General features: G+C 41.4%; 1 protein-coding gene across 2 annotated transcripts in view; it reads left to right on the plus strand.

The window, feature by feature from the left end:
- PLAGL1 (PLAG1 like zinc finger 1) overlaps positions 1–16,860 on the plus strand; it is a 43,978-nt gene extending 27,118 nt beyond the window's left edge. The window contains exons 3-8 of one of the 2 annotated variants that reach the window (XM_018078377.2): positions 6,058–6,213; positions 7,250–7,362; positions 9,642–9,791; positions 12,861–12,980; positions 14,545–15,041; positions 15,406–16,860. In XM_018078377.2, the coding sequence (XP_017933866.1) occupies positions 6,058–6,213; positions 7,250–7,362; positions 9,642–9,791; positions 12,861–12,980; positions 14,545–15,041; positions 15,406–16,681 (2,312 nt within the window). In that variant the 3' untranslated portion in view covers positions 16,682–16,860. The remainder of the gene's footprint in view (positions 1–6,057; positions 6,214–7,249; positions 7,363–9,641; positions 9,792–12,860; positions 12,981–14,544; positions 15,042–15,405) is intronic. The other variant, XM_018078378.1, reaches the window with a different exon arrangement.
- The last annotated feature ends 6,734 nt before the right edge of the window (positions 16,861–23,594 follow it).

Genomic DNA, 23,594 nt, shown 5'->3' on the forward strand with positions numbered 1-23,594 from the left:
GTTGGAGGTGAGATGAGGGAAAGCGTCACTGCAGATCAGTGGCTGGGTCAGGATGCCTGAAGGCTGGGTTCACCTGCAGTGCTGGGTCCCCGTTTTAGGGAATTAGCTCGACCTGCCAGCCTGACTGAATGTATGGGGTGGGGTGGCAGTAAGGCATGTTTGCTGTTCTCTTTCTCTGTTTCTGTCTCCAAATATAGTAACTCATTTTTAAAGTTTTACATTTTAGGAGCATGAGGTCATGTTCCCATGAATATGTTTAATGTTAAGAATGATTTCTGGGATGTTTGCAAACCACCTACTGTTCTCCTTCCCAGGGAGAGGGGGCCCCAATGGGTGTAGGCATTTACGTGCAGGGTGCTGCTCACTCCTGCACAGGAGCAGGACTCCTCCTCCCCCTCCATCTGCATCTCAGGAGCTCCTGTCCACTCACCAGAAAGCCTGGGCATGGCAGTGACCAGCACAAGGCCTTGGTAAGGAGCTGATACTGCCCTAACAGCACATCCACAGTGTCCCTGCTGGTGCCACCAGGCAGACTGCGAGGCTTCGTGGTCTTCGTGTGTCAGAGGCGTGGGAACTCACTGCTTGAAATCTATAAAGTTTCCCTCTTAAGCACGTAAGAGTAAATCTCTTTTTTCTCCCCCTTCTTTTTGCAGGTGGAGTTGTTTTGGGTGCAGGGTTATGGAAAATGTAGTACCCGCTTCCCACTGTGTCAAGCACAAAAGTGCAAGTTTTCAGTCTTTGCTCGGGTGAGCAATTGTGATTGCAAAGTCAGCCTGGAGTGTGGTTTCTTGATTTATTTTTTTTTTTTTTTTCATGCAGAGCTGAGCAGTTGTACCTCTCTGTTAATGCAAGGTTTTGATGTATGACATAGACGTGAAAAGTAGACATTGAAGAAATGTTTACCTATTTTGATGCTGGATTGGGGATCAGTTATAGCTAAAAAGTGAAGATTAGTCAGTAGAAAATTTAGCATGACATTCTGCATTATGGTAGTTATAGCAAGTTCTATTTTACTTTAATATAAATAGGATAAATTATTAATTAAGAGCTTCATTTTGCACATCAAACTTAGGACACATAAGGCTTCTTTCATAAACATTTCTTTACAGTGGGAATTGTGTCAGTGGCCCACAATAATGGGAAAATAACTTGTGATTAACTATTTGCTATTTGAGTACTTTGACTTTTTTGCCAAATAAATTATACTGTAGAACAAGGCTTTTAAGCTTTTCCAGCACAGAGTGCTGCAGAACAAACCATAGGGCAGGAAACCCTCATGCACCACCTCACACACCTCTGAGTAAGAAGAACCAAGACTGGTATGTGCAAAGGATCTTGGACAGAAAACATCCAGATGGTATTTTTGCAGCATTCCTCTATGTGAAAGCTGAACAAGACTAATGGAGCAGTACAGTTTTACTCTGCGATAAATTACTGTTGTTTGCTATGCAAATCTTATGATTGTAATTAGTCTAGGATTTGGACTGTTATGTACACTGATCTTTGCTCCCTCTGCTCATGGGAGCTAATTCTAATGCTGCAAAACAGCACAGCAAATGTCAAGTGCTGCTCAGACGCCGATCGTTTCTTGCTCAAAGTGGACGTTCTAGAAGGAATGATTTACCTCTGCCTTCACAGGGAACGTAATTGTACCGCAGGCATCTTGTGGGCCACTGAAGTGTTCAGGTACTGTAAAGTCTCTCTTGAAAATAGAGGTTGGAGAAAACACAGGAAGGACGTCCTGATAGGCATCTAATTTTTAGCAAACTGGTTTTAAAAAGTGATGTTCTGCTGCTGATTGGTTAAGGAGCTGGTGGCATGTCTGAGCTATCATGACAGTGTTTGTAGTTCCTAGTATGGTTATGTATAGCTCCTGTTATCTCTGCAGCAGACTCTGTGTAACCGCAGCCTGTGGCTCCTTGCCCACGCTAATGAGCTCTCCCCGAGGCCGGGCTTGTGCCTGTGGGGGTGGCACAGTACTCGACAGTGCTGCTGTTTTGGAAACCAGTTTGTTGACTGTGCTCAAGTCCAGCTTGCCCAAGCTACTGTGCCAGCTTGGCTACTGTTGGCTGCGGGAGCTTGTCCCTGTGCAGCGTGGCTGGCCCCAGAGCTGTCTGGAGGGCGAGGCAGGCTGGTCACTGAGGCTGCCAGGCTGTATAGTCTGAAGCAAAGGAGAACTGTCAGCTAGACCTGGACTGGGGGGAAGAACCAGCATGGTGAGGACGGTACAGGTGAGCCACATTCGCAGCCCATTCACCTCCTTGGGAACATGGCTACCACCGTTCGGTCAGCTCATGTGGTCGGAGTGCATCCTGTAGGCAGTGGGTCTCACTTTTCTGATGACCCAAAGAGCCAGGGAAAGCCGTGGCTGCTGCCAACCATGCCTCTCAATATCTGGGAGAAGTGGGAGCAGATTCAGGCGCAGGGATACCAGGCTTGGGGTGTACAGATATGCCCTTCTGTTAGCCCCTCCAGAGGCAGTTTGTAGGGGGTGAGCACCTTGTCCTTGTGATTAAGGTGGTGGCTGCACACCTGCAACCTGGTCAGAGTCTGCACCTGCACCCATGCCAGGCTCTTCTGCATGCCTGTCTCCCCCCTGCTGCAGTGAAGTTCAGCAAAGTAAAAATCTTAACAGCTACAAGATTTGTTAGCTTGTGTAGTTGTATCTCTAGATAGATAAAAAAGCATGATTTGGAAGTTTTTCCGAATCACTGCAAAGACAGAGAAAGAATGAAGAAATACCCTCTAGGGGACAATATAGCACTGTTGTTCTAAAGGTATAGTAAATGACACGATATGTTTTTTAACAGCTTGTAACTCCTGTGAATCTCATTTATTTCTTTTTGCTCCCTACTCATCTAAATCACAGCAAAGCAGAGGAATGGTGGCAGTTTTACTTTTTCTTGCATGCTTGCACATGACCTCGAGCCCATTAATTTTGTTTGTGTAAATACAGTTTAAGGGAGCAAGGAAACTGCAAAAGCATTGAGGTACTAAAGTGCCCAACAAAAAGCAGAAGAAATCTTCTTCACAGAAAATGATTTTTCTAACCAAGTGTATTTCATTTCTAGTGCTAATACAACAAAGTGTGTGTTGTTTCCATGGCTGGATGCTCGATATTTCAAAACAGAGTGAGTTCTGAGGCTGTTGTTGAAAAAATGCAGTTTACTTAATTAGCCAAGGTAAAAAGGGGTATAAAATCTGTATAAGCTTTGCAAACCGGTGCTGTGCTGCAGCTACATATACATTCCTTCACCAATGGCATCAGTAATTTAGCACTGATATACAAAGGATCATGACTTGATCTGTAGTTATCTCTGAGGAAGATTGTGAACTTGACCGTTTTGCACTGTTAGTTTTGGGGAGAGAAATTACGAAGATCCCTGTTCCCCAGGGATTATTCTGTTTGCAGTGCTCCAGTCCTGTGGTTCTGGTACACCTGGCAATTTTTAGAGCACTATAAATTCTGAGTCAGGGTACTAACATGTTGGTGTGGAGTCAGAAATACTGTTCAGTGAATGTAATACCAGTATGCCTCTTAAATAACTTAAGTAATCTAGTTATCTTCAGGTCCCATGTAAAAAAAAAACATAGAAAATCTTAGAACAAGCCTTGGGCAGCTCTGGATATTTCAAGGCAGCGTGCAGCTATGCCAGGTCCCAAGGTGCTTAAAAGCACTTCCAGCTCTGCAGCAAATTTCATTCAGGACTTTGTCATGCTGCTTAGGTGTGCTACCTGGGGAGCCATCTGTGGGGCTGCTAAGCTCAGTGGCATGCTCAACACCTCTTCTGATGCAAAGCAGTCCCTGATTTTAGAGGAGTGCCTCCCCAGTACCCACCTGTGTGAATCATTTCAGACCTTATGTCTTGGATCTGGAGGACTAAGGGTAATGGAGGACAATTAGCTAATGAATTACTGCTGAGTTTGGAGGCCGATTCAAAGAATACCCTTTTCCCCTGCTTTCCTTTTCCCGCCTGCCTGTGAGCTGCCCACCCTGGGGCCTCTGCGGTGGGCACTGCCCCGGGGAGGCTGAGAGGTTTGCTCAGGAGCTTGGTAGTGATGAATCACAGAGGTATGGCATGGATTGATAAGGTCGTGTACTTTACGATTAGACACATCCTTCCTCCAACAGCAGTTCTTTGTCTCCATTTTGCTTTTGGTAATGTGTTTTGGCAGTTTGCATACAATGACTCTCCAAGCAGGAGCTGTTTGACTTGAGACAAAGTTACTATTATTCTAGGTAAGCTCAGGAAGCCCTCCTAATTTTGTTGTCCTCAGAAGGGTGACTTCTGGAATCTATTTAAAAGCCAATTAAGTTAAATCACCAAGGAAATTGTTTTTTCTTGCAGCCTAGCTGTAAAGGACTTTCAGGTACACAAACCAGTGTATAACAAGAAAAATATGCTTTGCAGCTGTATTGTTGTTTTTTGTGCATTTTAAGTGAGGGCTGTAGAGGGGCATGTTCTTTATCTGTAGCACTTGCAAAAAAAGTAATGTATTTCAGCTACTCATAGTGCAGGCGTGCAGCCTGGGAGCCATGGCAAAAGAAAACTTACACGTTCCCCAAATTACTGAAAAATACAGACTATTGTAGTGCCTGCAGCCTGACGAACACACAGGTCTACCTCCTCATTTAAAATTGATGGAGTGCCCAAAGAACTGGCTAGGAACACTTCCAGCTTATTTGGGAGATTTTGGACTAGACTGTCAAGGTGTGTAATTTAGTCAAGTGCCTACATCTGTTTACAAACAAAAACCTTTTTGAGCTACCTTAATATGTAATGGCATTTATGGTGCTAGTGTCCTTTCTCAAAGACATCTCTGATGTCTCCCCAGGCAAAGTCTCCTGAACTTTCTATGCTTCTCTTGACCTCTCCTTGGTTACAAGCCCCTGTCTGTGGTGAAGCCTCACCTCTTCTGCCCCAGTCTCTGCAACAATGTCCTGTGGCTCCCTTGGACTCTCTTGACTGTGCTGGCTCCCCTCCTCTGCTCTGTATTGTTGCTTACTGAATAGACTTGCTCAGCAGAGTTTTCATAAGGAAAACAAAATGAGGTAGTCATGGATGACCAACACCAGCTTTTCCTTTTAACTCAATCATAAAGCACTTTTGGCTTACTGGTTTGGTTTCTGCTGTCTATAAAAATGTTTTGTGCAAGAAGTCCCCTTTTTCCCATCGCCCTGCGTGACAGCAGTGCCAAGATGACCTTCTGCTGGAAAGTCTCATTGCTCAGTTGTGTCGCTGCTCAGTATGAGTTTCCCTGGCAACCAGTTTGAGCTGCACTGAACCAAAAATATCTCACTGTGCTGGGGGAAAGTCAGTTTGCAGACATGTGTTTTTCTTTAATGACTTCTCTGGATGGTACATGTGTTCAGCCTGCAGATGTCATTATTGGAACCAGCAACTGGGAGATGTGGTGTGCCCCTTTTCCTTACTCCCATAGGCAGCGAGGCCTGCAAGAAGGCTACCCTTGTGTGATTGTCAACTGAGTTGTGACTGTAAGACCCATCATACTTATTTTTCATGGTACACAGTGGGTCTTGTCTTCTGCTGAGAATGGTCTGTGCAGCAGACACAAAGTCTTCCTTGAATTCCTTGGATCTCTGCAAATTACAGGATTATGTAATCACAGAATGGGTAAGGTTGGAAGGGACTAACCTTGCCATGTTGTTACTAACAGCTTTGTCCTTCTCATTTCTGGTGCATTTCATATATGCACCTTGATTTATAGGTGAGCACACAATGAGCTCCAGTTTTGCTGCCGTCTCAGTCTTCAGAGGCACAGTTTGTGACATCTCCAATTGAACACATGTATAAATCTTTGGAGGTCAGGACCCAGCAATTTGCACACAAGAGAATGCACAGACTGGAGGTGTTATTTCAAACCTTCCTAATTCAGTTCCTGCAGATAATCTTTTCACTAATTTATGTAGAACACTGGTGTGAAGAAAAGCATTAGTAATTCCAGATGTGTTCTCAAGGTGACAAAATTAGAGGAGATTAAATTTGAAAGTAGTATGCCATTTTTAGTAACAGGTTCCCTTTTCTGGATTTGTAGGGTGTGAGGATTGTGGTAGAAGCCTTGTAGGAGAATGCAAACTCCACGGACCACTCATCAGGGCTAAAGATAGGGTTATTCCCAGCCGAGCCCGTCTCACCCTACCTCACTACCTCACTTTGCGAGTGTTGGAGCTGCGAGCTGGAAACCAGCAGAGTAAGTATTTTAGCTCTTTTTCCCACATTTGAGAAAGAGGAGGCAAAATTACTAGCACTGGCTTGTTTTCATGAGGCGTAATCATTGGGCATTAGCAGTATGAAGACTGCTTTATTTTCAGCTGGGCACAGCTAAAGCTCACAGTCAGCTACTGTTTTTTATGACTGATTTCTACTAACTTAGAAGCACAGACTGATGGCAGGACATTAGCCAGAACTGGTGTGACATTTAGCTGTGAGCAACCAGCTAGCTCTGTTCAGTCAATTCAAGTTTAATGAATGTTGAATTTGTATCTAATAGTAACAGCCATGCACTATTACATTTTTTTAACCCCAAGCGTGTAAAACAGGAAAGAGTACTCAATAAAAAGAAACAAAATGGTAAATGATATCACTCATCCACCCCCTGCAAACGCAAAAGATCACAGTGGGGTAATTTACATTTTGCAGCATCTTGAGTTCATCCTTTCGAAAGACTGTTGTTTCCTTCTGAAGGCAAGGCAATTCAAATGCCCAGACTCGAACAAGGAAAAGATGTCCTTAGTGCACAAATTTTCCACAGGTACCTGTGTAAAAGTAGTCCTGCCTAGATTGCATTTCAGAGAGAGAATGACAAGGTGTCTATTCTGCCACTCCATTGATATATGAGTGTTGCAGGATAATGTTATGTTTTTATAGATCCTCTCCACTCATATCGGGAGAGAACAACCTCTCAGATTATGCCAACAAGGAGAGCACTATGATAACATCAGTGTGTAGATTGAAGAGTAGCTACACAATTGTGTTGCATACTCAGTTTAATGTCCTGTCATGGACTTTAGGCACTTTTGCATTCAATGCAGTACCCATTTAAAAAAAAAAAATATCAGTACCTATTTACATCCTTTTTAGATTCTTCACATTAGGGCTTACTTGTCTAGAAGAAGAATCTATGTGTTCTGCAGTGTTTGTTTATCTCCATTTTCACAGCTATAAATGTATAGGAAATAGTTTGTGATGTCTATATTAATATTAGATTGGTCTCTCTTTGTTCACAGTCCTTGGTGTATTTGCAAAGAAAGTAATACAGAAGAGAACACAGTTTGGTCCTTATGTTGGTCAACTGTCTACAAAACTGACCTGCTATGATGAGAGCAGGCTAGTCCTGCAGGTAAAAACCCACTGACATTCTATGAAGTGCGTATATGTCTTTAGCAGTTCATGTGTATTTATGTATTTTAGTCAGTCAATTTGCCAACTGATCTAGTTAATTAACTGTGCTTTTGATCTGTAAGTATGAGTGTAAATCACATTATTAGGCAATACAGCATAACCTGAAGTACTAATATGTTCCTGTATGTTGTTGTGATGGTTTCACTCTAGGCCTTCCTGGAGACCAGCTTGTAACCTTGTTTTCTAGAATTTTGCTTTTCTGCTTTCTAGTTTTACCATTTTCAGAATGTTGGACTTCTCAGTCTAACAGCTCTTAATAAACTTTTCACAGAGCCTGGCTACTGAACTGTCTTCCCAGATAACACAAAAGGATTTGTGCTTTACACCATGCCACTGGGAGGTTTGAGTTTGTGCACTGGATTAGAGATGATGGCAGAAATACGCACTAAGGCACTTGCTTAGTAGGGAGGAACAGTGCAGGGATGGGAAACATTTCTTAATAATGTGTTTATATTATATATAAAGTTTGACACACAGTGCACTACTCAGTTTATGTAGTCAGATTGTTTTTTAGTGCTGGTACCATCTGTTGCTGCACACACAGATTCTAATCATCTCATCTGGACCATGACATTATTGTTCACACTTTATGCAGCAAAAATAGTGGCCTCACAGGACTGGCCTAGCTTAGACGTGCACATCCTTTACCACAGGAATTCCTTGGGAGCGATAGCTGATTGTAATCCTCTAGGTTCCAATCTTTGCATTTTGCTGCATGGGGTCATGCCTGAGCACACGTCTTGTCATACAGCGAGTCCATGGTCAAGTCACAGCCTCTGTCAGGACTTCCCAACAGGTCACGGTTCTTCCAGAGTTTGTACTTCATATCAGGCCCTCTCACCCCCCAGTAGAGAGACACTGGCAGCAGCTGTCCTGTGATACACTTTATGTCTTTGTACGAGCTTTCTCCAGAAGCTCAGGGCTAGAAAACAGTGTATTGTGAAGAAAATACTTCCATAATTCTGTTTGAGAGCAAAAGTAATAGCTTCAGTAGTTGCCGTAAACTTCATTAGCACATGGAAGTCATGGGAATGATCTGCCAGGAGAATAACACTGCCAGGAGAATAATCTGTGCGTTTTTCATGTCATATTGTCACCAGAAAGGGTTTACTCTTCTCCATAACTAAGTTTCTTCAGTTTTTTTATGAGACACTTTAATTCTTACAAATGCAGAAAACGTACTTCTCTAACAATGGATGGATGAGCTAAGCACCCAGTTCCTTCCTCTTCACCAAACCATTGTAAACCACACCCTATCCTCTATCACTCAGCACCGTTTGCTTAAAAGTATACAGTGATAAGCACAGCTCTGGCTGATGAATGGACTGTTTCTTCAGAAGAGGAGATTAGAGTCCCAGATTTCCTACATGACAGCAATAGCTGCCTTGACTTCTCCCTAGCATGAGTATGTGACCGAACTTGTCCAACAGGCAGGTGTTTTCATCGGAAATGTGATGCAGTTAGATAAAATAGTTCCCAGAAGCAATAAAAATGCAACTTTTTTTTGCAATTAATTACTCAGTTATATGACTAGTAGAACAGATATATGCTGTGCTCACATCTGTTGTGCAGCTTCGTTGGTCAATGTTTGAGACACTATTGCAGAAAAGCAACTGTTTTGTTGGAAGACAATAGTATTTACCTCACAGAGGCATCTTCTTGGAAGGGAATCTGGGAAGAATGAAGTAAAGCAAGAAGAAAGAGATCTTTCTGGCACAGTTGTTCATTTTATTTACTTTTGCTTGTTAAGGGGAAAAGGACAAGACTGTTAAAATGCCATTATATTGTATGTTACCTCTCTGAACTTATTACACAAGTTATACAATTGTTCCATGAAAAATGTAGCAGCGCTGAAGTTTGAGATTATCAAGTACTCAGGAAGTAGATTAAGGCATAAAGCTTATCTTTCTACCTGCCTGCACTTAGTTCTTATAATATTATCTCTATATAACATAAAAATGATGAAATATAAACTGGAAGTACATACAAAGCCCTACAGTTATTTTAGTAGCAGGGTGCTCAGCAGGTATTCGTTGGTCACTTTCTTTTGCAGTTAGTATTCTTTAGGAGTGATCTATTTCAAAACAACCACAATTTCAAAGGACATATGAGCAAGACAGGGTAAATAACTGATACCTGTGACTCCAAGTTAAAAAAACTAATGTGCTTCTATGCGGGACTTGGTTTTATCATGCTCATTCTTCCCCTTTGTTTCAGGTATTGAAAGATGGAGGGAAGTACTTTCTGGACACTCCCAATGAAGACTGTGGAAACTGGATGATGTTTGTCCGGCTAGCCCGGAACCAAGAAGAACAGACCCTTGTGGCTTATCAGCACTGTGGAGAAGTTTACTTCACAACAGTTAAGGTAGTTAAACTGACATTGCTTCACCTGTCATCCAAATGGAAATGTATAAGGAAAGGTTCTGAAAGACCAACTCTTTTAAAGATGAAAGATTGATTATATTCTGCCAACTGGATCTTTATTGCACACTACCTTTTATATCACTTAATCCATTGTAAAGCAAGCAGTGTATGGGGTTTTTCAGGAAAGGTGGTGTGTACCTGCTGTTGTGGGTAGTGAAGAAACTGAGCAGAGGGAAACATAAAAATCATTCCTGATGGTGGTGTTTAAACTGCATTTAGTAAAGTTTCTCAGTTCCAGATAGGTACATGGTAAGATTATCTAGCCTTGTTACATTTGACAGTACTTCATTCTGGAAATAACAAATTTCCTTTGCTTTATTGCAGTTTTGGACATGTAGTGTTTTCTGAGCACATTACCATGTGCTCAGGAACAGGGTGTTAAGCAGAATCTTTATGTACTATTTTCCATGCTCATTAAATCTGAAGGCTTAACTGCATAACTAAGCAATAACTTAGCAACATGCAATGTTGCCATGAAATGATCAGTTTATGTTAGAGATTGTGGACTGCATCTTCATCTGTGGAGAGAGAACAAAGTGGTCTCTATTTATAAATGACACTGGAACATACAGTCTTTTTAGTTGTTTTGTCCACTTTCTCGGGCAAAGTTTGTTTTAATCAGAAATAACTTTCTTGCATACTTGGGAAACTGAAGTCTATCTGTTGAACGTAATGCTTGTGTATCATTGTGAACAACGTTAAAATGTGGAAAGAAAAAAAGGAGTGGATATTAGTCAAAAGAAGTTACTATGGAATTAAAATCCAGCTGAGAAGTAGTTGTTATGAACTGGCAACTTACAATTTCCAGTATAATTTAAGTACTATTGAACCAGCTCTCTGCTGACTTCAGCAGAACCCTGCTTATTGGCATTAATGGAGAGTTGTATCCTATATACTCACACAGAGTATCTTAGGGTTAGGCATGTGTCTTGGAACCTTTACTGTGCTGTGTATCATAGGGCATGACTTGGGTTTTATTTCTCCTGAATCACAGTATCATTCATGGTACTGTGTCATCCTGCAGATTTTGTCCTGGTCAGTGAAAGCAGTAGCACACCCTTCTTGTCATGCCATGAGGCTGCCTTAGGGCTGACTATGAAGATATTTTCTCAAGATATTTTTAATGAAGTATGTTAAGTTGGGGACAGGATCGGCTCCTTTCTCCACTGTTTTTACAAAAAAAAATAGGATTTTGGTGACATGAAACTATAACTACTAAAGCATACATGTAAGTGACATACTAACAGTACCATTAGCTGCCTTGTTGACCTAATGGCTGCAGCCTCTACTTTTAAAAGGTATACATTGTGAGAAAGTAAAAGTCATCCATGGTTGTTGTTTGATCCCAGGATAGTTTCACATGGGCACAGTAGTAGTTTTGTTTTATTCTCACAGATGGCACAGAATAAAAGACAACTTGTAGTGGATTTGGATACTGATGTTTGATGTCAGTTTTACTGAGATTAGAGCTCTTACCTTACTTGACAATTTCACACACTGATGCACTTGCCCTCCAAAGTCACATTGACCAGGTCTCAACTTCCCACAGGGAAGATAGTTGCTGGTCCTGTAATTTTGGGCGGAAGGTCACGACAGTGTCATGCTGCACAGTTGTTTGTGGGTACCAGTCTCAGGTGTCACTGGCCAAGGTCGTAGGACATCCTCAGACATTTGTACCTCTGAAGTTCCCCACAGCTTGGTTTTCTCCATTGAAATAGACTATGTGGAGGAGCACAGTGCATGATCAGCCTCGTAGTTGATGGCTCTGCCTCATGTCCTTAGTTGAGTGGAAAATTCAGCATGTACCATTTCTGTTTAGGCCAGGTGTTACCAAAACGCACAACCAACCCATACTGACTGTAGTTAGCAAGCAGGCTTCTGCTTGGGAGTCCAAAAATTCAGTTTTCAACATTATACACAAAATTATCCCTCACCTCTCAGCATTCACAATCTAAATTGTCTTTACCATGCTTATCCCACACCAATGTTATAAAATAAGTGCATTTTATGATGTCACATTTTGTAGAATAAACTCAGCTGCTCTCCTCTTGGGCTAGTTTTTTTTTTCAGTGACACAAGTTTAGCTTAGTTAAAATAAAACTACAAACTACAGTGCAGTTTGGCTCTACCCCTGTAGCAGCAGTGTTGGGTTTTATTATAGATGAAGAAAATTGTGTACAGGGTCAGGGAGTCATATAAATCATGACCCTAAAGTTTAGTTTTCTCCTTTGCTTTTAAAGAACTAACAGATCTTTAGCCAGTGAGTGTAATCACTCCTCTCTTTTATTTGCTGTTCTATTGACTGAAAGTATTTGTCAGAAGAGGTCATAGTCCAGTCCAAGGAAAGATTTGGGCAAGCATGACTGGATGGGAGACTGCAGATTATGGGCTCCCTTAATCCTGTTGGGGAAAGGCTTCAGTGGAAGGAGGGGAGAGTTACAATAAAGCACACGCTTAGTGAGCCTGACACATCAGAGCCAGCACATGGAAACATGCCAATTTGAGTGGCAGTCCACATATTGATCAGCTCTGCACCCATGCTCAGTGTGACATATCCAGCTTGGCATCCAAGCTGTTGTGCGTTCATGATGGTTTTTTCCTTTGTCTGTACCCTGCAGTTAAGTGTTGTGTCCAGTGGGCTTCCAGACATCAAGGAATGGGCATGGGATATTGCTTGGAAAGACTGCTGGATATCTGAACATCACAGACAAATACATCTCACTGAGCAAAGGTCATGAGGATTGAGGCATCCCTCCTGCTATTGCCCCTACCCCCCAAATCTCTGCACAATTCTGCTTTTAAGAACAGAAAGTGTTAAGCCCTAGTGGGTAATAATGCTCAAAAAGTGCTTGAATCTTGAAACTAAGTTACCAATAATTTAGACAGAGTCAAAGAGTGCAGCTTGAGTAAGGACAACAACTGGCACACCCCAGCCCCTCCAGTCTTCCATATTATTTGGTTTAGGAAAATAGGCACAAGTAAATATGTGCTAAATTTTTTCCATTCACAGCCAATTGAACCCCACACAGAACTGAAAGTATGGTATGCTGCCGATTACGCCAAGTTTATGGAAGCTTCCGCAGTCTTCATTAAAGAAGAATCAGATGTCTGTCCTTTGCCTCCAGCAGCAGTAAGTACCCCTAATCTGCATTCAGGCCATCACTATACATAGTAAATTGTAGTTTATTTACGTGCTTTCTCTGTTTATGTAACTCTGGTCATAGAAGGTTAGACTATAGATGAGTTGGCTAACACAAAGCCAAGAGCAGTTTTAACCAAACAACTACTCAGAGAAAGGCTGCTCTTCCTCTCCTATGTTTGTAATCCAATGGAGCCATTAGATGTAGTCAGAAATAAGAGGCACCGCTTGATGTATTGGGAAGACTAAACACTGGCACTAATTCATGCATAACCAAGCAGTCCAGCCTCAGACTTCTTTCACCATTTCCCCTTGTTATGCTCTGACCAATTGGTCGGATTATCCACAGATTATTTCAGTCTTTCCTGTGCAACAACCCTTCTCTTCTAATCCCAATACCTTCCCCTCTGATAGCAGAAGTCCTTAAACTGATAGGAAAAACTTGTTAAGTGTTGAAAACGTGGCTGTGAAAATTTGTACTCAAGCTAGAAGGAAATGTGAAACAGGGAATACAAATGAACTGGGAATTCATTCTTCAAGAAGGCATATGAGGCCTTCAGAGTGTGCCCCTAAGGAAGGTGTGAGAGAGCCACAGCATTAGACACGAGTAACAGAGAGGAGGGCTCAGTCTGGAAATAAAGATGGAGTGGACACAGCCTTACCATGCTCTCCAGAGCAAGCTAGCCCAGGAGCAAGGGAAAGTAAAGTCAGTTTATGAGAAGCTTACATAAAAGGTAGACACAGCTGAGGAAGTACATTGTCGTGTATTAATTGGAAGTACGTTTCATCAGCAATTGGAGTTTTTTTGTATTTGCTTTTCATTAGAAATTTTATAATGTCAGTATTTAAAGTGAATTCAACTGAATCCAATAGAGCTCTTATTTCCACAGAAATAATACTTCCAAATAATATACTGTATAAAGAAACCCCAAAAACCAGAAATAATTTAATACCTCTAATTCAGGATAAGCTTGAGATCCCTAAAACCAAAATGTTTCTTATTCGGTTAATGAAAATCTAATGCCAAATGTCAAGCTAAGTGAGGAAGTCTCTCCTGGAGACATTGACCATTGCTGTCTGGTGAAGCATGGAGTCCGTCCAAAACACAGGGAAATCCTGTATGGCTAAACTACATTAGTGTGCAGAAAGTCAGACATTTTTGTGAGGTTGCAATAGCAGATAAATTATGTCAGTCTAAAGTACAATTTTCAGCTTCTTTTATAAGTAATTTCATGAATGCAACAAATGTATAGACTTTGAAATTCAGTAAGCGCAGATAAACAAAGATGAAGGACTTAGGACTGTTACAGTAAATGCTAAACAAAACCATGTTAATCAGTATTTAGCCAATCTTTTTTTTCCTTCGAGTTTGTATTCTTAGAGAGAATCTTTTGTCAGTTGAACACCTGTGTGGTAGTACACAGAAGTTACATAGAAGTAACTATTGCCAAAGACAGTAATGGATGTGGGAAAGCCCAGGCGAAGATCGGTGAGAAGAATATGACCTTTCCTTAGAATGGCCAATAAGAAAGAACTGTTTCTATTCTCATTGCAGAAAGAGCCTGTAGACCCTTGGATATGCTCCAGTTGTGGAAGCACTTTTGCAACTTTTGCTCTGCTGGAATCTCACCAGTGCATCCATAAAGACCGAGTCCTTCCTACGAGGTTCAGACCACCAAATAAATTGGGACCTGTAAAAGCAAAAAGCAAACTCAAAGGGAAACTGAGAGGAGCGACATTAGGCAAAAGCATTACTCAGTGCTTTGGGACCATTTCCTGTTCCTCTGCTGCAAAGTTTAGCTGTGCCAGCTCAGGAAGCACTTGTGATGCTCTCGTGAGGTTTATACCTAAATGGAGAAATGGTCGGTCTTCACTGTTGAAGGGAAAAGAAGTGAAGCAGCCAGACAGTTACCCTTGCCGACTCTGTGGGAAGATATTTGATTCCTTTGACAAGCTCACCGTCCACACTTACACGCACAAAGGGGAGCGCCCCTACAAGTGTTCACAGCACGGATGCACAAAAGCCTTCATTTCCAAATATAAACTGCTCAGGTACAGCTCTGAAGGCATTCCTTTTCTGCTGGATGTGAGGGGTGTTCTAGTGACAGTTAATCCCTGAGTTCCAGGTTTTATTATTCTTGTTTGGGTAGAATTGGAGAAAACTAGTCTCCCTTAATTGTGGTGGCTGCTCAAAAAGACTGTGTTGAGCAGTTTTAACCTACTCTATGATTGATGATTAAAACCTTTCCCCCCAAAAAAAATTTTAGGGTTTTACTAATAACCTGGGAACTTGAAAAAAGGCCTTCCTTCAAGGATGCCGGTGTTTTCAAGTCTTGAATCTGCGAGAGTAAATGTACTAGAATAAATGTAAACACAAATAACTTTTTTGTGTGTGTGTTCTGTTTTTTTGTCCTAGGCACTCTGCTACTCATTCTCCACAGAAGTCTCACCAGTGTGGCTACTGTGAAAAGACCTTTCACAGGAAAGACCATCTAAAGAATCACCTTCAGACTCATGACCCTAACAAGATGGCCTTCAAGTGTGAAGAGTGTGGCAAGAAGTACAACACCAAGCTAGGCTATAAGAGACACTTGGCTCTTCACGCTGCCACCAGTGGGGACCTTACCTGTAGGGTATGTGCCCAAGAGTTTGGCGGTACTGAGGTTCTGTTGGAACATCTCAAAAGTCATGCAGGGAAACCAGCTGGCAATATGAAGGAAAAGAAACATAAATGTGACCACTGTGAGCGTCACTTCTATACCCGCAAAGATGTGCGGCGTCACATGGTGGTTCACACAGGCTGTAAAGACTTTCTGTGTCAGTTTTGTGCCCAAAGGTTTGGGCGGAAGGACCACTTGACACGCCATACCAGGAAGACTCATCCACAGGAACTGCTAAAGAGCAGGTTGCAGAACAGTGACTCAGTGGGTCTCCTTGACCAGCTTTTCCCATACAGACTGAAAGAAGATGCCAGCATGCTGTCCCCTCTTCCTGAAAGGGTCTCTGTGCAGAATGGTATTGTGAATAGTTCAGAATCAGAGGAATACAACTGTTCACATCTTCATTCCCAGCCAAGCTTACAAACTGCTCTTCCTCTTGAACCTTCTCCTCACTTGCAAAGGATGGGCTGTGCAGACAGCCTTCCAGCTGTCCATCCCACACCATGTTCAACAGCCGTCCCTACCAACCTGAACCTTCATCAGCCTAATAAATATGACCTTAGTTCTACCTCACTTGCAGCAGGATCCCTCAAGAATCTGCCAATAAAAGTGGATGTTAAAGGTTACAATGTGCATCTTCTCGAGGACCTGCCGTTACCAGAACCTCAGTCTCTTCACAAAATCAGTATGGAAGAAGCTTCCTCAGGGCCTGTAGGGGATACTAACAAGTACCCAGTGCACAAAGAGACAGAGGCAGCAACTGAAACTACAAGTCTGCCTTTCATGGATCTCACTCATGTGATGAGTTTCTGGCAGCTCCCACCAGGGGACAACCAGAACACTATTGGGGACTTCACAATGGCATTTGGCCCAGAGGAACCATCCCACAGGCTGAATGGCCTTGGCCAACAGCAAGGTCTTCAGCTAGCAACTGGTGGGATGGCCCTAAACCAGCTGCATCATTTTCCTCGCTCCTTTCCATCCACTACAAATTCTGTAACCTTGCCTCATTTTCACCATGCCTTCAAGTAACTATCACCCTCTGTGGGGTTTTTTCCCTTTTTTTTTTTTTTAAGACTGTGCTTCTTACTTAAATCTGTTAGGATGGGGTGGTTTTGGTTTTGTTTTTAAGGAAAACTGCTCCAAATGTTTTCAAAGCACATTATGAACATGGTAGTTAAATTCAGGATGTTAATAAATAAGAAGCTCTATTTTTCATACTACTATTAGTTTTTTTAGCATATGACAACAGTAGAACTAACATATTTCCCTCAGCTCCCTCTATATTTTTGTTGTTACCTTTCATGCGAACAACTGAATAAATATCTTCAACAATAGAAAAATATCACAACAGGCACAATAAAACTATGGCTGCTGCAGTAGCAGAAATAAGGTTAGAGTGAATGGGAAGAAGGGGGAAATCACAGAAAAATCATTTTAATGAGCCATAAATCACAGCAAATTTGTACACATGGCAAATGTAACAAACAGATTATCAACATCACATAGATTTCTGTTAAGCACTTAATTAATGAAGTTTATTAATCTTTAATTTAAATCAGAATCATTCCAAGAGTAAATCTTACCTCCTTGTTTCACTTTTTTCAAATGAAGATCATCACTATTATGATTACGTTTAACTAGATTTTGTTTTCTGACATGCAGTTCAGCTGTGTGCATCTCATGCCTTTTCCCTTGAGCTGGAAGTAACTATCACTTCTGAATGACTATGTAAGAACTGCTATCTTGTATATGTGCAGTTTTCAGAATGGAAAGTGAATTGTCTCAAAGGTTATAACAAAACTTTACTTTTCATTTAGAGCCGGATCTGCCAAGGTATCAGGCACTGCTTTCTCTCTCTCTCTAGTAAAGCACTTGAAGCATTTGATTAAATTTAAGCATTTTCTCCCACAGGGTCAACAGCTTGATTAATTTAACATTTAATAAAATATAATGCTTCCTACCTAAGAAGCCTTTATTCACCTTTTGTTGATAAAAATGGCCTTTCTTTAGTCTGGAAAATGATTATTAATTGTAACCATCTGAAACGTGGGCTTTCAGAAAGCAAACCCTGGCCCAGGGGTGCCTGTGCCCAAGCAGGACCTCTCTGTGGCCAGGGGCATATCCACGCACATAAGGGCTGTGGTGGTGAGCTGACACTGGGCCAGGGTCAAAAACGGGGTCAGAACCTGCCTCACAAGTGTCACCTGAAATTAGCGGGTGTGATAACAGTTCAGGCCATTTTAATCATGGGATTTTTCCTCAGTAGCACTGGGACAGCTACAGTTGGACTTCCAGCCTTTGTTTCTTCCAAACCAGAACCATGGGGACTTCCGTTTTGTTTCCTGGGGTAAATGGTCCATGAATATTTCCAGTTGACAGTTTGTTGGTGTGACAGTCCTAGCACCTGATGCATGAACAAGCAGAAATTGCAAAAATCACATTTCCTGATAGATGACATTATTAAAAAAAAAAACCAAACCAAAACCAACAATCAGACTCTTCACAATTTGGTTTCTTACCTAAACCATAGTTAAAAAGAATAATCCTGGCATTAGCGGATGATGCAGTGAGTAATGGATTCTGTTGCTGCTAAAACAGACACAAAAATTCTGAATCTGGGTAAATTCTCAAACCCCAAGAGCTACTCTCTCATTAAATCCAAAAAGAGTTCATAGTACCTAATGATCATTACAAATGTAGCGTGAAACATGCATGTTCTCTTCTCCCTCATTAATCACAGGAATATTTTCAGACAGGTTCAAATAAAAAATAGTTTTTAAGTTATTTCTGTTCTGGTGTTACTGAGCTACAATGACATTGTACAACTTCAATGATCTAATATTCTTAGAAGTTTATTGGTACTTGGATAAAGGAAAGGTTGTATTATTACAGTTCATGCAAGAATATGTTCTGCAGATACAATGCTGAGGGGTGTTTTTTGTTACAGAAATTTTTGGCATAAGGCAAACCAAAAGGAATCTTAAGATCATTTTTGTAATGACAACAGCAAGAGGAAGAGCAGGCACTGCATAGTCACACCCAGTTAAGAGTTATTTAAATTATGAGTTCCAGAACAGAGAAAAAGTTGTAATCAATGTTACATGCATATTCTACAGCTAGGCTCTTATTTTCCTCTGAACTTGGAAAGGTGTGTTTGTATTCACTTACTGCATTGTTTTCCTTGTTTGTACAAACTGTATTCACTTGTCTTCATCCAAACTTCTGTATGTACCTGTAAAAAAAAACCAAAAAACAACAACTAAACCACAACAAAAAAAACTACTCAATTTTGTAGCATTACCTGATCACATACACATTTTGTCATTTTGATTTGTGCTTTTGTAAGAGGTGTAAATAATTACTGAAGTCCTTGTCCTTGAATTAAAATGTGATGTTAAGAAGGAATCATTATGCAAACACTGAGCTAAAGTGGCACCCGCGTTCTTTCTGCTGCCTCTCAGCACTCTGTAGCAGAGTGCCTGAGCTCTGAGCTGTCAGAGGAGGTGCTGCTGCCTGAACTCAGCCTCTTCTGAAATACAGAATGATAAGCAGCTGTCACCAATGCATATCTAGCTATGGGTTAAAGACCAAGTCTCATTCAAATAGAATGAAAATTACCACTTTTGATGCATTTTAAAATGCTTAACAAAACATACAATGATGGTGTTGGCAAGTAAAACAGAGAAACAAACCTTAAACGTGTAGTACTGCAGCCTTTAACCTGTCAGCCCATTCAAGTTTCTTTTTCCAGATTCTTGACATCATAAATGTAGTGAAAGCTGAGCATGTCCCATCACAAAGGAAGGCAAGCTATTTCAAAAAGTTATATTTTAAATAAAATTGTTTTAAAATTCTCACAGCTGAAGAGATACCCCCAAGTCATCTAATACTGTAAGTAGGGCTGGACTTTCTCACCACTTTTGCTAGGGGGACCTCTGTGACCATTTTTGAGAGGCCTCCAGTAGTTGAAGCTGAAGAATACTTTGTTTCTAGGCAGACAAATATTTTGGGCTCAGTAGACCAGCCTGGTGTGGGCTTGAATATCACATTGCTTAAAGAGCAGTAGTTTCATTTTGGCAGGGGGCAGTGCCAAGAGAAAGGTGTGGAGACAGCAGCAAGCTCACCTGGGCTTACCTGTAGTGTCTGAGGGGATGGGGCTGCAGCAGGCAGGCAGGCAGGTCTGACTTCAGGCGGTGACAGGGGAGAGGGCAGCAAGAGCTACAGGACATCTCTGGTGGCACTGCCTTTGGCTCATGCAGGGCTGTGACACTGGCAGTGTGAGGAGAGGCAACCTCACGTACACTCGGGGTACAGTGGAGGAAAGCAGCAGCCCATGCAGTGTCCAGTCCTCCCTCCTCTGGCACAGCCAATTTCTCCTCTAAATGTGAGAGGAGAATCCAAGAGCAGAGAGCTGGCATGGAGAAGGGAAGGTAGACCATGGAATACCAGCTAAGAGATGAAAAAGAAAGATCTGGGATATCTTAGGACATTTTACCTCCCATCCTAATAGAGATAAAAATACTTTTTTATCTAAACTCTGCTTGAAATTCTGTAGAAGCAGAGCAGTATGTGGTGATAAAACAGAATTACTATAATCAAATGATACTAACAAATAACAAAATTTAGTAAACATTTGGTGTCATACAAAAACGTGTACTCATTTTGTGAAAGAAAAAAAGGCATGTAAACCTGCTGAAATAATGTCAAGAAGCTAAAATTATACTACATTGAACAAAAGACTGCACCCTCTATGTAAACACAAGTAGTTTTATTGCTAAGTTCCATCCTCTATCAGAAACAATGTTAATTTCTTTTTCCTTCTATTTTATTTACCAGCTTTTTCTCTTGGGACTTTCCATTTTCTTAATCAATGAGCTGCTGTGAATTCCAGAGAATTTTGCACTGCCAGTCTGAACTATGATGTTACATTCCATAAATTAATGATTGGTTCATTTCTTGCTAATGGAATTTTTAAAATTCTGTTCTTCAGTACACCGTTCCTGCCCTTATGTTTTTTGTAAGATACTAGAAACTAAGCTGTGAAATCAAACACTTTTGTACTCAGACAGAAAATAATTGGGGGATGCGCACAACAACAAATACAGTAAAACTTGCTCTAACTTTTGAGGATTCATTTATTTTTTTGTTAAAGAAAGCAACTGTGGTAACATTGCACAGGATAGTGGGGAATGTGTTTGGGTTTTTTTTCCCCTCTTCTTTCTGGATTTTAAGAAAGGCTAAGCAGCACTGCTTTAGTATATTGTGGATAATGTCATGCCTGCTGTTTCTAAGAGTCTAGCATAGGACTTATGTTTGCTTCAGTGTCATCCTTTCTGTATTTATCTAATCATTATTGGCTAAAGCCTAAGTAGAGTTTAATTAAACTCTGTAAAGTCTGATATTTCCTATTGTTGTGTCCAACTACTTTTTATCTTTGTTTACTTTTTAAGTATTTAATAGGTAAGAAAATTCCTTATGGATTTTAATGGAAAGCCTTAATGAAAATTATTAAGCTAAAAAAACCCTACATGCTGCATCATTGAAAATTTATGCAAGGTGATCCAAGGCTGACAGTGGATCAAGTGGCCAAAAAAATAAGGGTATGCCTCCACAATATTTCTGTCTTATTAATCAATTTCTAGAAGCAATTTAAGTGTTTAATGCAAGAATGAGGTTTGGGTTTAGTCTGAACTTAAAGTGCTTTGAAAAAGATGCACAGTATACACCACCATTTATCACATATCAATCACTATCATTAATCATTTTATTGTTTACTGAAAGATTCGATTAAATATTTACATGAAATTCCAGAACGTTCGCTTGTCTTGTTCAATGTATCAAAGCATTAGGGGAAAGGAAAAATAACATGGTACTGGATCTTTCTACATTTTGTTAAACCATTTAATGAACCCATGGTAATAGCAATCCCCTGCAGGCAATCATTTAATTAAATCTTGGCAACTAATACAAATACTCTCACAATCAATGAATTTCAGTTTGCTTATTTTATTGAACGTGGTAGCTGTAGAACTTCAGGCAGAAGTGGTACTGGAAAATTGTGTTGCTTGAGATCTTCCATAATGTGTTAGAAGAAAGCCTTAACACGTCCTCGCCAACCAGCCACTCTATCTTCTGTTGTCCATTTGCGGTCTAAAAGCAGCAACAAGCCATATACTTGCTATTTCTTATTATAGAAACAGTTTTTATATTTTACTCCATTTTATCTAAGAAAATTAAACCTCTATCCCTGGGAAGGTGATGGAGCAGCTCATCCTGAAAACCATTTCCAGGCAGATTAAGGATTTATTTACACCATTCAAAGCCAGTTTCTCACATCTGCTTTCTCAGCTAAAAAGTGCTCTTGAGTAGCACTGAAACTGATCCCTTGCCTGCACAGTGCTCTCTCTGTAAAGCACCTGGCAAAGCTCAAATTCTATAGAAAATGCAACAGCTGCCAACAGTCCAGCACCTGCAAGCTCACCCAAGCCAGGCCTTTCCACAGTTCCGCTGTGCTCTATTTTGGATGCCAGTGTGGATGCCTGTCCTGGGGACTGCTGGAGGCAATGGCTGTCCCAAGCCTCTGTAAACTGGCTGCAACTACAACCCCAGTGATACCTGGACTCGCCAGTATCCCTAGGGAAAAGAGGTGTCTCCTCCCCAAGCCTGCTAAGCCCCAGTTTTCAGAGTTCAGTGGCTAAACTTTTAAGAATGGTGATGGCATCAATAAGTCCCTGTTGCTGGTCTGCCAGACCCTGCATGGTAACCTTAAGAGTTATTATACTGTTAACACAGTCACAGGTAATCTGGGGAGTGGAGAACACCAGATGAGACTACTGGGTACTGACAGCAGTTTTTCCTGCAGCTGGTAAAGTCATGGAGGTAGGTGGAGCTCATAATAGCACCATGCCCATTGCACTTTTCCCCACAACTGAAGGTACCAGGCACTGACCAGCAGCAATCAAGCACAGCAAAACTGCACATAGAAGACCCCTGCAATGACTTGGAATGTGAGACTCTGTTTTGTGCACATTTCTCTTCATCCCATGCTCCAAGCACTCTCAAAAGCTCATCTCCCAGGCTCAAAATACCTTGCCAGCTATAAGGAATAATTCTTGGCTACATTTCCTGCTGGGATCTCATATTCTGCCGTTGTATACATGTCACAGGGGTGCAAGATGCTGATCACCTGAGCCATCCCCTGGAGCAATAGCACCACGACCAACTCAAACAGGAGCTGGAGGCCTTCTTGCTGCTCTGACATGGCTTTGCATGGCCCAAAACAGGAACCCCACTGACTGCATGGTCTGAGGAGCAGAAGCCCAAACATCATGTTCTGGGAAATTGTAAGAGCACAAGATCTGTCAGAGAGGTTTGCATTATCGAGCAGCAAATCCTCTCAAGATGCCTGTTACAGCAGAGCACAGCCACAGCCTACCCCAGATAGGGCTGTTCCAAAAGAAAGAACATTTAATTCCAAAATTAATTTCTCAGCAGCCTACACTGGGGGCCTGAGGAGCTCCACAAAAGTTTCAGTACAACTAATTGCTTCAAATAATACAAAGAAGCTCATACTGCCAATACTGCAACAGGATATATTGAAAAACACCTGAAAGACAATGCTGTCATTGGTCACAGCCAGCATGGCTTCATGAGAGGAAAATCCTGCTTATCAAACCTGAATTTCCTTTTATGACAAGGTAATGCACCTACTTGATCAAGGGAAGCCTGTTGATGTCATCTTTTTGGATTTCAGTAAAGCTTTCAATACTGTCTCTCACAGGATCCTTCTGGTCTAAATGTTCAGCACACAGCAGCATAAACACATCATGTGGTGGGTGAGCAATTGGCTCACGGGTTGAGCACAGAGGGTAATATGAATGGGGTGACACCAGACTGGTGACCTGTCACTAGTGGGGTTCCACAGGGCTCCGTCTTGGGCCCT

The sequence above is a fragment of the Manacus vitellinus genome, unplaced genomic scaffold (assembly GCF_001715985.3).
Source record: "Manacus vitellinus isolate BGI_N305 unplaced genomic scaffold, ASM171598v3 scaffold_4_pilon, whole genome shotgun sequence".
NCBI lineage: Eukaryota > Metazoa > Chordata > Aves > Passeriformes > Pipridae > Manacus > Manacus vitellinus.